Below are 17,400 nucleotides of genomic sequence, written 5' to 3' on the forward strand. Positions count from 1 at the left end.
TAAGGTATCAAAGATTTTATTTTGTTTGTATTAGAGATTAATGTAGATCAGTGGTTCTCATCCAGACGTAATTTTGCCTCCAAAGAGACATTTGGCAATGTTTCCAGGCATATTTGTTGTCATAGTTAGGGGAAGGAGGGAGATGGCCACCAGGCAGTAATTAGGGATGCTGCTAAACATCCTACTATGCCCAGGACAGCACCTCACAACAAAGAATTATTTGACCCCAATGTCACTTGTGCTGTGGTTGAGAGACCCTGGTTTAAATATTAGCTAAGAATGGTTAGTACTGTCTTCTTTTAGCAAGAACACCTTGTACACAACTATTGTGATGGTTCATCACATGGATTCTGGAGACCGAGTACTTCAGGTTATTAATTCTGGTTTTGCCTCTTGCTAATTATTTGAATATAGACAAATTACTTCTCCCCTTTTGGTTTTCTCTAATCATTTATAAAATGAGAATAATTATGATACCCCTCTCTCACAGTTGTTGAGAAGATTAAATGTAAGGTGTATTGAGGCACATGTCATACCTCTGACTTTTATTTTAATATTGTTTTCCTTTATTGGTTTTAGATAGAGAGAAAGTGAGAGGGAGAGAGAGAAACATCGATGAGAGAGAACATCGAGTGGCCACCTCCTGCATGCCCCCCCACTGGAGATCAGGCCCACAACCTGGGCATGTGTCCTGACCGGGAATTGAACTGGCCACCTCTTGGTACATGGATCGATGCTCAATCACTGAGCTACACTGGCCGGAACTGACTTTTATTTTAAAACCATAAAAATATTCACATTTTTTGGGTCTCTAAGAACTTACCTTCCTTAGTCAATGTACAGTTTTTACCTTTAAAAGATGCCTTTTAATTTTTAATTACAGTTTACATTTAATATTATTTTGTATTGGTTTCAGGTGTACAGTATTTCAGGTTAGACAATCATATACTTTACAGAGTGGTCTCCTCTATATTTCTAGTACCCCTCTGGCACCATACATAGTTATTACAATATTATTGAATGTATTCCCTGTGCTGTGCTTTACATCCCCATGACTGTTTTGTGACTACCAATTTGTAAAAGAGACCTTTAAAAAAATAAAATTATGATTCGTACAAATAAATAAATGCTATCAAAAACCATATTATTTCTTTGATTAATGAGGAAACTAGTAAAATGTTAAAACTTGTTCAAAGGAGACTTCAAGAAAACATGCATACACAGGAATCGAGGAATGGTGATGTTCATTTATAAAAAGAGTCACCAGTCTATTCATCAGGTAGTCATCAATTGTGTCCCACCAAACACAATTCACTTGATTTTCTGTGGACAGGAATAATTTACATTACGTTAGTTTTATATACAACTTGCAGACTTGCAAAATAACTCAAAACAATAAAAGGTAGAAAATGTCCAGAAAGGTGTTCTTGCCAAATACTCAGTGATATTTTTTACCCATTTCAAGATTTATAATGTTTCCTGACAGTTCCCCTCCTCCTCTCCTTGTGATCATAACAAACTTTCAAAAGTGAAATGTAGTCTTTCCTTCAGAGAAGCAGAAGGATACAGTTTGTTTTTATTTCAATTACTGTGCACTTCATGTGTCACAACTTCAAATCCCACACATGATTGACACTGGGCAAAGGTATATTGAAAGAAACAAACTATTTCCCAAAAAAGAAAGAATGAAACAAAGTACCTCTCTTTGCAAAGGATTTATATGTTACTAAAATGCTTATTGTTCTCTTTACAAAGGAGAAATACCTAGTGAAATAACTCATTTGCTTTCTGTAAAATATTAACATTTAAGATAATGAGCATATAATCAAGTACCAAAGGTTTTGTGTGAACAATCTATTTCCCTTGCTGAAGCAGTCATTGATGATCTATACCAACCGGAAATGATTTAATTTGCTCTAACAAGAGGGTTTGAATTAAATTGTTCCTACACTTTTGCTACTAAAAATACTGCTAAGACCCACCACTTAGGTAATAAGAATTAGGAATATCATATTTCATGTGAAAAGGGATTTTATTCAAGCCCTGTGATTTGGGAGGGCTACAAGGGCAGTAGAGGCACTGTGGTTAAACCAGGCTTCAGTTTGTGTGGGGAGGAAGAGTGAATGTTTGGGATGAAGGTCAAGGATGTAGATGAATATGTTCCCCCAAAAATGTCTGTTTCAAATAGCAGAAGAAACTATTCAGGGCATGAGGATGGCTAATAGAATGGGAATTTATGTCAGGGAATGGATAGGGCTCATCAGGATCGTATGAAAATAAAAAAAATAATACCAGGAGGGAAGGATGGAGTGGAAAGAAGGAGGTGGTACTTAGAGCACAGATAAGAGGAATTTCAAGGCTGAAGAATCTCCTTGGTTTGGCAAAATACTAGTTTCACCTAATATTTGCATAACACTTTTTGATTCACGGGCATGTTCTAATGCATCTGTGGCATTGAATACCAACACTAGTCATTTTTGAGTCATTATTTTTATTCCTCGTTTATAAATGAGAAAATGGGGCTCAGGGAGATTGATTTGCTAAGGCCACCATGCTAGAAAAATAAACAGCAAGGACTTGAACTCAGGCATGCTGCCACCACGTCCAGTGATTTTGTTCTCTCTATACTAGAGTGTTTACACATGTCGAATTAGGTAAGGGAATGACTGACCAGTTCTAAGATGTGTATTTTAGCTGTGTTGTGAGGGCCTGCGCTTATTCAAGGCCAATCATGGCTAGAAGACATTCTTGTTGATTGATTACTGTTGGGGATTTTAGTGGTGGACTGAGGTTTAGTCTGTACCGAACTAGAACTTCTAATCAGCCTGAGAGGTGACAGAATAGCAAAGTGTTAGCCAATCCGGTAGATAGAATGAGAATGCAGAACAACTTTTCATTTTACTTTGCTTTAGACTTTAGTAGTGGGATTCACTATTTTATGGAAAGGTTTGTGTTCCCAGGTTATCAGTATTAGGTCATTAAAAAAGAAAACATCATATAGTTTGGTAAAAATTACATTGAAATTATTCCCTGCTGTAGATTATCTGGTTGAGATTTTCCTTTATATTCATGAATAATCATGCCTCAGCATAAATTTTATTTGCTAACGGAGGTCTTTCCTGATAGCTTGGTACAGATCTGCAGAGATTTCCAAGCCTTTACTGTCAAGTTCAAGGCCCACACTGTTCAATTTAGTAGTCAGCAGCCATATGTGGCTATTGAGCTCTTGAAATGTAGCTAGTCCAGGATTAGATATGCTCTAAGTGTAAAGAACACTGAATTTCAAAGACAGTACAAAATAAAATGTGAACTAAGTCAATATGGATTATATGTTGAAATTATGTTTTCTTAGATATATTGGGCAAAATATATCATTAAAATTAATTTCACTTGTATCTTTTTACTTTTAAAAAATGCAGCTCCTAGAAAATTTTATGTCATACATGAGACTCACATCATATCTCTATTTTTTAGGGTTGCTCTAGAGGTAGATGAAGTCAACTTGTCTAGTGTGAATTCGGTAAAGGCCATACAATATCTCCAAGAAATCTTATATAGTTTTCAAATTTCAGTTAGAAGTGAACTTTTTTGGTTTCAGCCAAATAAGTCCTTGCTACCAAGCCTTCCCTAACTGCTACCACCACCAAAAATGCAGATTTCCCCCAGGAAAAGTAGCCCATTTACCTTTATGTTTCCTAGACTTTTGGTCTCCTAAGGCACCATTTACTTTCATTATATGGAACTGCTTGCAGTTTACTGAGAAAATCACACTATTACCGTGTCTCCATTCCTGTGTTCATGACACACTGTGGTATAAAGAACTCCTACTTGTTCCTCAAAGCACAGCTCAAAACTTGCCTTCTCAGGAAAGCAGCCCTGACTTCTCACTATAATGTGCTTAGCCCTCTGCTGTACTCCCCCACTGTGCCCATATTTGCCTCTTCCATAGAAAATTTTGCATTGCACTATGATTGTAGAGGGGTTGATCAGTCATTCTTCTAGACAGTAAGGTCCTTAGTATTTTTATTTCACTTTATATCTGTAGCACTTAGCACAGTATCTGGTACTTAGTAAGTTTTCCACAAATGATTATTGAATTAATGGGGGGAAAAAAGATCAAATTGATGGATTTGCAGCTGCTCCTTGATTTATTTTTTTCCCTCTTCCTAGTTTTATTCTCATGTTCATCACCCACTTTTTAACATATATTTGGGGGCAGTTGGTATTTATGTAAATCACCTTAAATAGAGTCCTGTCATTTTAATCTAGATGCTACCTCTCAGGAAATAAAACATGGTGGGCAGAGCTGAAAGTTCAGGACTTCTAGTTACTTCTAGGACATTTGTAACAACGGAGGGCAGTAGGGCATAGAAGAGCACCTGTTTTGGCAGTGAGCACAGCAATTTATGAAAAGAATACCATAGCATAATTACCCTCCTCAAACTGTCTATTGAACCTGAAGTCTCTTTCTAAGAGGATGCTCTGTTTATACAAAGAGTTATAATCATGGAGAGATAGGTCTGCATCTTCTGTATTCTTTTCCCCCTGTCTTATTTTGTTCATTTTTATTGTCATTGTATTTTAGAATGAATAGGAACCGGATCAACAATGCCTTCTCTTTGAATGACCAGACTCTGGAATTTTTAAAAATTCCTTCTACTCTTGCACCACCCACTGACCCATCTGTGCCCATCTGGATTATTATATTTGGTGTGGTATTTTGTATTGTCATAGTTGCAATCACACTATTGATTTTATCAGGAATCCGGCAACGTAGAAGGTAAGATATTGAAAGAGAATGATTTAAAGAGTGTTTTTCTATTTGTTCGTGACTTGGAAAAAAAAGGAGAGGATTTGCTCCTACCTGAAGATAATGCCTTATATCTGAAACTTTGAAAAAAGTTGGTGGTTTTAAAAATAATACTTATGTTCTTGTTTTTAGAGGCTTTTTGGAGTCCAGTGTTTCTTACTTAATTATGGCTCTTTCCATTACCATCATTCTCTCTGTTCTGCACCATCTGAATGTTACATATCCAGAGTCAAGTTTAATATCTGTGTTATGATTTTGTAAGCTGTATATACAGTGATAAGCAGACTTTTTGGGTAGGCAGAATTAATCTTTGATAGTCACCCACCTCCAAATGCTAGCAGTTCCTCAGTTCTTTCCATGCCTCTCCACCTTGGCCTGCTTCTTCTTGGCCCAGTGCCTGCAGCTGCCATCTTGTCCTGGATGCTTTTTTGCTGTTTTATACTTCCTCCCTTTGGTGGACACTCATCCCTCTAGTGCTTATAATATGATGTAGAACTGTGTTCCTCAAAGTGGCCTTTGAATCAACTCCCTGCATCAGACTCACCTGGAACACTTGTTTCAAATGTAGGTTCCTTGGCTCTATCACAGACTGACTAAATTAGATTCTCTGAGTGGGATGCATTTTAATGAATATTCAGGTTATTCTAACTCACTTAGTTTGAGAGCTTCCAATTTAGCAACTTATGTATAGATTCCCACTTCTCCAGTTCATTTACCTGGATTCTGGGACATTTGCAAATTTTGTTGTCTCAATGACTGAAATTACTTCAAGAGATAATTTCAGACCAGTGGGAGAGTTACTAAGGTTGTGGGGCAGGGGGAGAAGAGACAGGATTTCTCAGCATGATGAAAGGAGAGCACTTTGTTTACAAGTAACTCTGACCTAGAGGGGAAGTGGAGGAAGGCCTCAACTCTTCACCAGACATTTTGGTGCTTCTAAACCTTTCCTTCTGATACCAAAAAAGTGGAATTCTGGTAAGTGAGATATGCATTGCTTTCAAAAGGGTTGATGCCCAGATAGGACATGTGAGATGTGTTTGGCCACGTGTATATTCAACTAATTGTTTCTCCTGAGGTTTACTACTTTCCATTTTTCACATTAGTTACTAACAGAAGGGAATCATTTTAAATTGTGGGCTTTGTAATTTTTTTCACAAATGATAAGTGAAATGCTGTGGAATAAATTTGTGTCTAATCCCCGAATTCAACTAAAATATTAAGATCAAGTTGAGCTTGCTTGATTTTCTTGAGCTTGGCATGACATGTGATGCAAAGAGACTTGGTGCAAGTTATTTGTTATGATTTTAAAAAAATATTAAGAGCCCAACTAGTGTGGCTCAGTGGTTGAGCATCGACCCATGCACCAAGAAGTTGCCAGTTCAATTCCTGGTCAGGTCACATGCCCAGGTTGTGGACCCAGTCCCAAGTGGGGGGCATGCAGGAGGTGGCCAATCAATGTTCTCTCTCATCGATGTTTCCATCTCTCCCTCTCCCTTCCTCTCTCTCTAAAGTCAATAAAAAATGTAAAAAATCTTTTAAAAAATATTAAGACATACTCTCTTGCAATATTGCATACCTACATTTAGTATTTTTAAGTTTTGTATTAATCGTAAAGTGCTATAATTCTATGGTTTCTATTGATTGTAACCTTTGTGAATTGACTTCTTGTTTTCCAATTTTTTCACTAGGACAATATAGTATAGAAGTTAGAAAAATGGACTCTGGAGATACACTGCTTAGATTCCAAGTGTTTATCACCTAATTCTGCTCTTATATATAATCCATTAACTATATGGATATCAGGAAGCACAGGCAATGAGTCAGGGAAATCAAGCTCAGGAGAATAGGATTTGTGGCTCTGGAGTCAAGTTGGTTAAGTTTCTTTTCCTCTGTGTATAGATAACTTTGCTAGATTGACAGCAAGGTATACTGGAAATAATTAACTTGGTGGGATTAAAAGAGTTAATATAGTAAAGTGCTTAGAGTGGTGCCTGGCATACCGTGAGCGCTCAATAAGTGTTAGCTGTTACTATTATTTTATTATCCTGCCATTTGCTGGCCTTTCAGCTAGTTTGTGCTGGGATCAGCGATCTCTTTCCTTCTGAGCAGATTCTATAGTAATATAGTAATTGGGTGTGTAGCATCATAATCTGTTGCCTGGGAGAAGTGAGGCTGTTGTCACAGCTTTGCCTTTACAAATTCATTTCATGTTCAAACTAGGAAAACAGATGGACAAATGTCTTTGTAAGCCTGGAGAGCATCAATAATTAGCAAATATAGTCAGGACTATTATGACAATGTTCTGAAGATAAATGGATTTGTTGTGTTTTAAATTTGATACAATCTGTGGTGGGTTTGTGTTGCACAGAGTATTACTTCAAAGTGAGGAGAGGGTGCAGTTTGAAGTGGGGAGAACCCTGATAATTGTGATGAAAGCCCTTTCTAATCATGGAAAAGATATGATTTGCCCCCAAAACCTTTAGTCTTGAGGGAGACAAGATGAACTGCATATACTTCACAATGATGCCTCTACTAGATCTGTGTCTAGCCCCAGTCCAGAAGTAGATATTTTAGTTCTGTTGTCAGCATTATGATGATGGTGGTGGTGGTGGTGGTGATGATGATGATGATGGTAATGGTGATGGTAGTGATAATGGTGATGGTGATGGTAGATGATGATGTTGACAATGATGGTTATAATAGTGAGGGTGATGTGATCCTGGTAATGGTGATGATGTTCATGATTTGATGTGTCTTGGTTTTGGGTTCCAGTTTCAGGCTCTGGCATTTATTAGCTGAGTGACCTTGAGTAGGTCACATATGGAAAATGAAAATAGTATTTTTTACCTAGCTCCCCAATTGTTGCAGAAATTTTAGAGCTAATAATTGATTTTTTCTGTACTGTTTTTAAATGTACATATGCCAAGTGTCCATCAGTAGATGAGTGTATAAAGAAGCTGTAGTGCATTTACACAATGGAATACTATGCAGCTGTGAGGAAGAAAGATCTCTTATCCTTTGAGACGACATGGAGGGACCTGGAGAGTATTATGCTAAGTGAAATAAGCCAGACAGAGAAAGACAAATATCACATTATCTCACTTATTTGTGGAAACTAATGAACAAAATAAGCTGATGAACAAAATAGACCCAGAGACATGGAAATAAGAAACAGACTGACAAAATTCAGAGGGAAAGGGAGTGGGGGTGGGGTGGGAAAAAATAAACCAAAGAATTTACATGCATATATGCATAACTAATGGACACAGGAAATACTGTGAAGGTGGGGTGGGGGCATGGGAGAAGGGAAGAAGGTGTCAGTGGGGAAAAAGCACGGACATCTGTAACAAAATAAGTAACTTAATTAATTAAAAATAAATAAATAAATAATAAATAAAAGGAAAAAATATACATACTCAATAGGAATCAAATATGTATTTTGAGTGAAGACTGAGAGACTGGAGTTCTAGATCTACTCCTTTCACCAATCTTGTTCCATTCTGAAGGACAATTTATATATTCGAATGTGAACTCCTTCATCTGAAAAAGAGGGATACTTTTACAATCTTCATAATATTGCACTGGGAATTAAATGAGATGATGTATGCAAAGCACTGGTTTCTGCCATGGAATAGATACTTATTATTATTATTTTTTAAATTATTATTATTGCTATTACATGGCAGATATAAAGTGACCTGCCTATGGTCATATAGTTAGAAAATATTAGTATCATTATTTAAAACCAGATGGGGTTGATCCCAAAGCCCAACGATCTCACTGTGATGCAATGCCCACTGAAATTGTTCCAGCAAGATAATTTTCCCCAGGAATCATCCCTATTGATTATGAGGACATTCCTAGTTCTCCAATAATTGATTCTGTTTTTAAAAATCATATTTGTCTGTTCTCTATTGTTTTTCTGGCTATTCTTGGGCCTTGGCTCTTCAGCCCTGTCTTGATGAAGGAAGACAGAAGTATTCTTTCTGTTTTTAGCCACCACTACCTTATCTGGAGCAAACCCTATTCATTAAGCCCACCTAATTCTAAGGGCTACTCGATACTTTGATACTTCTTTTGTCCCCTCTTCTGTTTGGATCTGTGGGAGATTATTCATTCTCAAGGCTCCTAGGAGGTAGTTTCAGGTATTTTAGTCACTTAAAAAAAAAAAATCCTCTTCCTGAACTACCTGAAATTGCAGGAACAGCGGAAGTCATTAACACTCCATTTTATTTTTCAGGATAAAGAATTCATGTTTTTGGCAGAACATCAAATCAGAATGATTCATAAAGACAGTTAAGTTTTATTATTCTTAGTAAGAGCAATGCACAGGCAGTGAATCAGTTTATTACAGTACACACTACGAAACGTGACAAAGTGCTATATTACTACTGTAAGATAACCTTTGAGCTGCTTATCATGTCCACTAGTCAGCACATTACTGACACTGCAATTTGTGATGCCCAGCAATACTAAGACTCTGTACAACTAACTGTAAGGTCACAAAAGAACAATATGTACCTACTTTGCCACTGACACAGCTCAGTTTGCTGCACTTCTACAGCAGTTTCAGTCAGAGTCTTTTTGGTTGAGGAATCCTTTTTCTAAAGAAGAAAAACTTGTCCTCATCTGTTTACTTCTTCCCTTTTAGCTCCTCCCCATTTCTTTGTGATGTCTGATGGATTTCCTTTGTGATTGAGGAGGGGGAGGCAAGATTTCTTGCTGTGATCTGCTTGTGTTCTCCTCTCTGCACTTTTTCTTCTAACTTTATGAAAACATTTTTTTAAGTGAAGAAACTGGTAAATAAACACTGGCAACCCTTATTTCTAAGACTGTGTTGCATTTGCCATCTACTTCAGACTGCTCCATGTTAAGTATGACCATACAGAAATTTTAGGGTAAGATTAGACTGTTTAATTTTTATTTATTTGCTTGTTTATTTATTTAGAATCCATAAAAATGGTAGGATGGAGCATGAGTGAAATTTGGAGTTTTGCCCTTTTATTGAATCCTTTCTTTTCACTTGAGGATATGGACTGTGTCTCTTCCCATATAACTTAAAGCATAGTTATTGAATGAAAGTTGGATACTATGAATGAAATGATGTGATTGATGGTTATAGAATGTCAATTGCTTTTCCTTTCTGTAGGACATGGAAAGTACTGATACTCCTGTCTATAAGAGGAGGGGCCAAAGTATTCTAATTCTCTGATAAGTGACTTCACCTGGCTTGAGGACCTTCTTACCACAGGAAATCTGTGCCCACCCCAATCTGCACTGATCACTAAGGATGGAAAAACACAGCAGCCTATCATTTCCTAGGTTTCTGGGACTATAACTGCCAACTGTCAACCCAGCATTGGGTTTGCAATGACACATTTGACAGTGGCATGTATAATGGCACAATACTTTCAAGTGATGACAGTGGAATCTATAGTATTAGATACTAGTTTATCTTTCAGTATGAATTCCAGCTATTTGAAATGATCTTTTAAACTGTCAATGAAGCCTGGCAAAATCTATACTAACTCCTAATTCCTAAGGTAGGATAATGAATATTTTCCTCCACCCATTTGAAAAAATAACAATACAAGAGATAAAAGAAATATCACATGTGTCTCCCTCCCTCCCTCCCTCCCTCCCTCCCTCCCTCCCTCCCTCCTTCCTTCCTTCCTTCCTTCCTTCCTTCCTTCCTTCCTTCCTTCCTTCCTTCCTTCCTTCCTTCCTTCCTTTCTTGCAGTGGATCCAATTCAAGATCTACCTTGGGCTTCTGTCTGAGTAACTGTCTATAGCATTAGTCCATCCATCCATCAATTTATTATCCAGCCATTCAGTCATTGATATACATTCATTGATCCTTCCATTCATCCATCTGTCTGTATAACTAGCTAGCAAGCCACCCATGTGTCTGTTCATCCATTTCTAAGCCTACTCTGTGCTGAGTCCTGATCAGCTGTTTTATAAAATATCTGTAAATTTGGATTTTGATTTTTCTGATTACATCCTCCTGAGAGATTAAGGTAAAAAAAAAATGGTGATGGGGTGGGGCAAGAACACAGAATTAAATATGTAATATGTAATTTTAGTGTGTCAGATCTATAGGCACTTGTCAATTTGTCTTGGTTGTTGGTGATGTTCACCAAATTCCTCCCTTGACAAAATGCAAATGTCTCTTTATAATTAGTACATTGTTTATGGAGGTGATACACTAAGACCATGTAAATGTCCTGTTCCCAAACCATTTCTTACTCAGTTGTTTAGTATCCATTGATGAGACTCACCAGAATCAAGTATTATTATAGTAGTGATTTTCTGTTTCTGTTACTTCCTCTGTATTAGCTGCCATTCTTTTGTAAACATGAGCTCTCTCTTCTTACACCATAGTCTTTAAAGCATATTAAAATGGAGTTTCATATAGGACTTATAAGAAACTACCTCAGTCATCATTGGGGCATCTTCACTACCTCCTCACCTGCCAGAGACTCACTAAGGTTCTAAGGCACTTTCATAGTGGTGGGAGTCTGTCCTGGTCACCACAGCAATGCCCATCATCCCAGCCATGAGAACCATTCAGGTCTGCCTCTTGGGAGTTTTCTTAGATTCCTGGGTCTATATAATCTTTGGTAAGTTTGGGAGCCTTATGTTTAACATCATGCCCCAACACCTAACTTGTGATAAGCCCTAGGGAAACTCTTTCTCCCTGTAGTTGCCTAGAGGTACCCACTTCTCATTTTTTACCCCAACTTCTGTGATATCAAGCATAATTGGCTCAGCTGTTTTGGTCTTACAAAAGACAGAAAGAACCTTTGACTTAAGGGCTACAGCTTTCCACACTCCAAGGAAATATTAAGAGTCTGGTTACCATTTGGATTGGGGTACCAGGGTCTACAAAGCATCTGAGAATAAGAAACTCAAAATTGATCCTGTCAAGCATGAAGGGACCTGGAGAATATTCTTCTAAGCAAAATAAGCCAGTCACAGAAAGACAGGTATCACATGATCTCACTTATATGTGGAATCCAATGAACAAAATAAACTGACAAACCAAATAGATCCAGAGACATGGAAGCTGGGAACAGACTGACAAACCTCAGAAGGAAGTGGGGTGGGGAGGGTGGGACGAGATAAACCAAAGAACGTATATGCATATATACATAACCAATGGACACAGACAACAGTGCAGTAAAGGTAGGAGGGGGCAGGAGCAGGGAGGAGGGTGTTAATGGGGGAAGAGAGGGAGTTATCTGTAATACTTTCAACAATAAAGATACATTTGAAAAAATGATCTTGTCATAGGGTATTTTTTGGAATGATCTGGAATTTCAGCTATGAGTTGTAATATAATCAGTAAAATGTGCTCTGAATTCCAAAAAACCTGGCTTACAAATGGACACAATTGTTTTGTGATGAGTAGAGCCAAACAGTAATACCTACAGTTTATAATGGTTACTTCCTTTCTACAAAGTAACGTGAGTTTGCTTCTTCTTCTTTTTTTTTTTTAATGTTTCTTTATTGATTTTAGAGAGAGAGGAAGGGATAGGGAGAAATAGAAACATGGATGAAAGAGAACATCGACTGGCCGCCCCCTGCATGCCTCCTTCTGGGGATGTGGCCCACAACCTGGGGATGTGGCCCACAACCTGGGGATGTGGCCCACAATCTGGGGATGTGGCCCACAACCTGGGCATGTGCTCTGACCAGGAAGCAAACCAGCAACCTCTTGGTGCATGGGTCGAAGCTCAACCACTGAGCCACACAGGCCAGGCATGAGTTTGCTTCTTGATACCTCATTTCAATTTAATTTTCACTCAACATTTGCAGACCATTAATTTGTCAAATCTTGTGAGAGCAATGTATTATTATTATTTTTTTAATCCTCATCCGAGGACATTTTTCCATTTTTTTGTTCAGATTGAGTGGGAGGGAGGGAGGGAGGGGGGAAGAGAGAGAGAGAGAGAGAGAGAGAGAGAGAGACATCGACATGAAAACACATCGAGTGGTTGCCACCCGCATGACCTAACCAGGGCCGGAGACAAACTGCAACTGAGGTACGTGCCTTTAGCGGGAACCAAACCTGGGTCTCTCTGGACCGCAGGCCGACGCTCTAACCACTGAGCCAAACTGGCCAGGGCTGTATTACTTTTTTAAATTCAATTTTTTGTTCTCCTAGAGTCAAATTTTTTAACTTGCCAATTTACTATACATTTTCCTAATATTTCTTAATGCAAGTTATGTGTGTTAATGTGTATATATATACACACACACACATATATATATACACACACACACACAAACATATTCATTAATATAAATGGTACATCATATACATTCATATACATATTCATATATATTTATTTTAGTATTCCAAGTAAGGCCACTTGTTTTGATCAATATGTATATATCATCCATGCAGACTTATGATCTTGATCGCATCTTTTTACCGCATCAGCTCTTTATGATCTTTGAAACTTATTTGAAAATACACAGGCATCAATTTTTCATCATTTCTAAGTTTCCTCTTTCCTTTCCTGCTCTCCCTGTTTGTGCAAAAGACCATGCTCTCTCCTCCTGGATCCCAATCATTCTTTTTATGTGCATTTAGGAAGAACAAAGGACCGTCTGAAGTGGATGACACTGAAGATAAGTGTGAAAACACCATCACAATTGAAAATGGCATCCCCTGTGACCCCCTGGACACGAAGGGATGGCACATTAATGACACCTTCATGACAGAGGATGAGCGGCTCACCCCTCTTTGAAGGGCTGCTGTTTTGCTTATCAAGAAACTCAACACATGCTTCTGTGTAACTGTTGAGCATCACAAATGATCAAGGACAGATTACATATTTTGTTTCACCATTCTTTTGTAAGAAATTTTGAATGTGTGTGAAAATTAAAGGCAATCAGTTATACCCATGAAAACCATTGGAATCATAAGCTGTTGACTACTTCGAATATTCTAAAATATTTCCCTGACAACATAGTGTGTAAGTGTAGTCATGTGGTATTTGTAATCACTGATTTAAAAATTCATCAATATTTAAGCATTTCCAGAAATAAGGTCAGGCCACTATATATATTTTATACTCTGAAGACCTAAGGAAAAATATTTTTCCAATGGAGACTACCCATAATATGGTGTGGAAATCATTATGAATATTGTTTATATACTCTGTATATGACTAAGTAAGCAAGAATAAAAGTAATTAAAGTAATTATTGTAAATGGGATGGATAAAAATGGGAGTGTTGATGAACAAGGTGGAATTTGATCCTGTTATCATACCAACAGTTGCTTATGTCTTTTCTATAAGTCTAATAGCGCAACTCTATTTGTTGAGTGTATCTGCAATTTGTAAAAGTACAATCTATGCTAATTTAATAAAGTGCTAATTATCTCCTTTTGATTATGTGACTGAGTGTGGTCTGAGGTTTATTTTCACACTGTAAAACACAGCCTAATTTTTATTAGTTATATTTAATCTGTTCTGTAGACCTAGAAGTGAATTATTTTTGTTGTGTGTATCCTTGCTTGAAGACACCTTGTAATTTTTAAAATTGGTTTTCCTTTCAGATAGACTGTGTGTCATTCTAAATTCTAATAATAATTAGTATACATTTATTAATAGAAAGAAAATTTGTTGTCCAGTCCTCCACTGCTGTTGCCAATAGTTGGTGTTATAGCAACAGTCTTCTAGCTCTCTTCCCTACCAACAGTATTGCTCCCTGGATATCAACTCTAAGATGGATAGTTACATGCAGAAGGTTTATTGAGGCCCGCTCTCAGGAAATACACCTGTAACAAAGAAGTGAGGAAGGCAAGTGTGGCAGACAGACTTTAAGGTATCTGCCATTTCTTGATGTTTATACCTTCATGCTATCTGCACTCCTGGAGTGAGGATGGGACCTGTGACTTGCTTCTAATGAATAGAATACAGAAAATGTGATAAAACATCACTTCCTCAATAACTTTATATTAGTTCTAGGTCTGTCTTACGAGCAGACTTGTTCTAGAGACTTTCCTTGGTGACTTGATTAAGTAAGTGGCCATGTTGGGAAAGCCCACATGAAGGAAGCTGTGAGCAGCCTCCAGGAATTGCTGGTCGCCTGTTGGCACTGAAGGCAGCCTTGAATTCGTCAACAGCTAGCAACAAGCTGGGGTCCTCAGTCCTACAACCACAAGAAAACGGATTCTGTCAACAAGTGGAATCAAATCTCTAGATAAGAATGCAGTCTGGCTAACACTTTGATTACAGAGGACCCAGTTAAGCTGTGTCCAGGCTCTTGACTTTGGGCATTGTGAGATGATAAATGTGTGTTTTTAAGTTACCACATTTGTCTTAAGATGTTATGTAGCAATAGGGAACTAATAGAGTGGGAATGGACAGAGGAAGTGACCAGCAACATGGTTACAACAGAGGCCTCAGCTAATCCTTCAGGGAGCTTAGGAGCTGAGTTTGTCCCTTATTGAGATAAGATGGCTGGGCCTTTGTATCTCATTAGCTAGTTATGGTCATGGGTGCTGTCTGGGAGAGGGTCTGCCCTTGGGAAGGATAGTTCCCTGTGGCTGGGGGCAATTCCCATTAAAGGACTCAGCTGTGAGCCTTCAAAAACCAATATTTCTAGAAGCTGGGGTGGGTACGTGGGCCCTGAAGACGAGGCCTTATGGAACTCCAGAATATTCCCATACCCTTTTTAGTCCATTGGCTAGTGTGGCTTGAATGAATATCCAAAATGCAAAACTAATATTGTTGGTTCTTAACATAAAAGCTTTTATTTTTCTTTATTTTAAAAATTATATTTATTGGAGTTGACATTGGTTGACAGTGACATCCTATAATTTTCATTTGTGCATCTTTATAATTTGACATCTGTATGCTGTATTGTATGCTCACTAAATGGCTTTTTTCAAATCTTTATTGTTGGATGGAAAATGTATTACAGATGTTCCACATTTTCCCCCCATTGACCCCCTCCTCCCCACTCCCACCCCCCTCCCACCTTTTCCCACACTATTGTCTATGTCCATTGGTTATGCATATAAATTCTTTGGATTATTTCTTCCCACCCCCCAACCCCTTTCCCTTTGAGGTTTGTCAGTCTAGCAATGAATTTGTGCTTCTTAATCCCTTCACCTTTTTCACCCATTCCCCCAACCCCCCTCCCAACTGGCAACCAACAAAATGTTCTCTGTATCTATGAGAATGTTTCTGTTCTTCCTGTTCATTTTGTTTGTAGATTCCATTGTTGATAGATATGTATTCATTGCCATTTTGTTTGTTCATACACTTTATCTTTTTCTTCAAAAAGACCCTTCATCATTTCATATAATAACGGTTTGGTAGTGATGAACTCCTTTAACTTTTTCTTGTCTGGGAAAGTTTTTATATGCCCATTGATTCTAAATGACAGTTTTGCAGGATAGAGTAATTTTGGTTGTAGGTTCTTGGTTTTCATCACTCTGAATATTTCTTGCCACTCCCTTCTGGCCTGCAAAGTTTCTTTGGAGAAATCAGCTGACAGCCTAATGGGAACTCCCTTGTAGGTAACTAGATGCCTTTCTCTTGCTGCTTTTAAGATTCTCTCTTTGTCTTGAACCTTTTGCATTTTAATGATGATGTGTCTTGGTGTGGGCCTCTTGGGGTTCATCTTGTTTGGGACTCTCTGTGCTTCCTGGACTTGTATGTCTGTTTCCTTCACCAAGTTAGGAGAGTTTTCTGCCATTATTGTTGCAAACAGGTTTTCAATTTCTTGTTCTCTCTCTTCTCCTTCCGGCACCCCCAAGATGCGAATGTTGGCACGCTTGAAGTTGTCCCAGAGGCTCCTTACACTATCCTCATTTTTTTGGATTCTGTTTTCTTTTTGCTGTTCTGATTGGGCATTTTTTGCTTCCTTATATTCCAAATCGATGGTTTGCTGCTTGGATTTACGTACTGTATTATTGAAGCTGTGTAAATTATTCTTTATTTCAGTTAATGCCTCCTTCATTTCTAACTGTGTATCCATGATTTCTAACTGGTCCTTTTTTATGCTCTTGAGGCCCTCCCTAAGTTCACTGAGGTTCTCACTAAGTTCATTGATCATCCTTATAAGCAGTATTTTGAACTCAGTATCTGTTAGGTTGCTTATCTCCATTTTGCTTAGTTCTTTTATTGGGGTTTTGTTCTGTTCTTTCATTTGGGACCTGTTTCTTTGTCTCCTCATTTTGGCTGCCTCCCTGTGTTTGTTTCAGTGTATTACTTAATGAGAGGTATGGGGCTCGCTGAGACCAGATGCTGCTTGTTTGAAAGAATTTAGGAAAAACCTGAAGCAGGATCCAAGACCGGCCAATCCTATGGTTAAGCAAGTGGCAACAGCTTGGGTGGGCTTGAAAGTTGGGTGGGCTTGAAAGTTGGGTGGGGCGGGGTGGGGCCTCAGGGAGTCAGCAGGGCGGGGCTACCGGTGTGAGCCAGGTTGCTGGAGTCCCAGATATGGTGGCTGTCTGCCGCCCCAGGGAAGGGTTCACCAAAGGAACAAAGGCCTCTGACAGCACGTTTGTCCAGGAGAAAGCCCCCTCTCCAGCCCTCGCTCCAGTGCCAAACAGCTCAGTTC

General features: G+C 38.3%; 1 protein-coding gene across 1 annotated transcript in view; it reads left to right on the forward strand.

Moving 5' to 3' along the window:
- CLTRN (collectrin, amino acid transport regulator) overlaps window positions 1–14,193 on the forward strand; it is a 35,914-nt gene extending 21,721 nt beyond the window's left edge. Inside the window, exons 5-6 of the mRNA XM_036271602.1 lie at window positions 4,586–4,780; window positions 13,413–14,193. Coding sequence (XP_036127495.1) covers window positions 4,586–4,780; window positions 13,413–13,569 — 352 coding nt within the window. The 3' untranslated portion in view covers window positions 13,570–14,193. The remainder of the gene's footprint in view (window positions 1–4,585; window positions 4,781–13,412) is intronic.
- The last annotated feature ends 3,207 nt before the right edge of the window (window positions 14,194–17,400 follow it).

Source organism: Molossus molossus, unplaced genomic scaffold (assembly GCF_014108415.1).
Source record: "Molossus molossus isolate mMolMol1 unplaced genomic scaffold, mMolMol1.p scaffold_m16_p_2, whole genome shotgun sequence".
Taxonomy (NCBI): domain Eukaryota; kingdom Metazoa; phylum Chordata; class Mammalia; order Chiroptera; family Molossidae; genus Molossus; species Molossus molossus.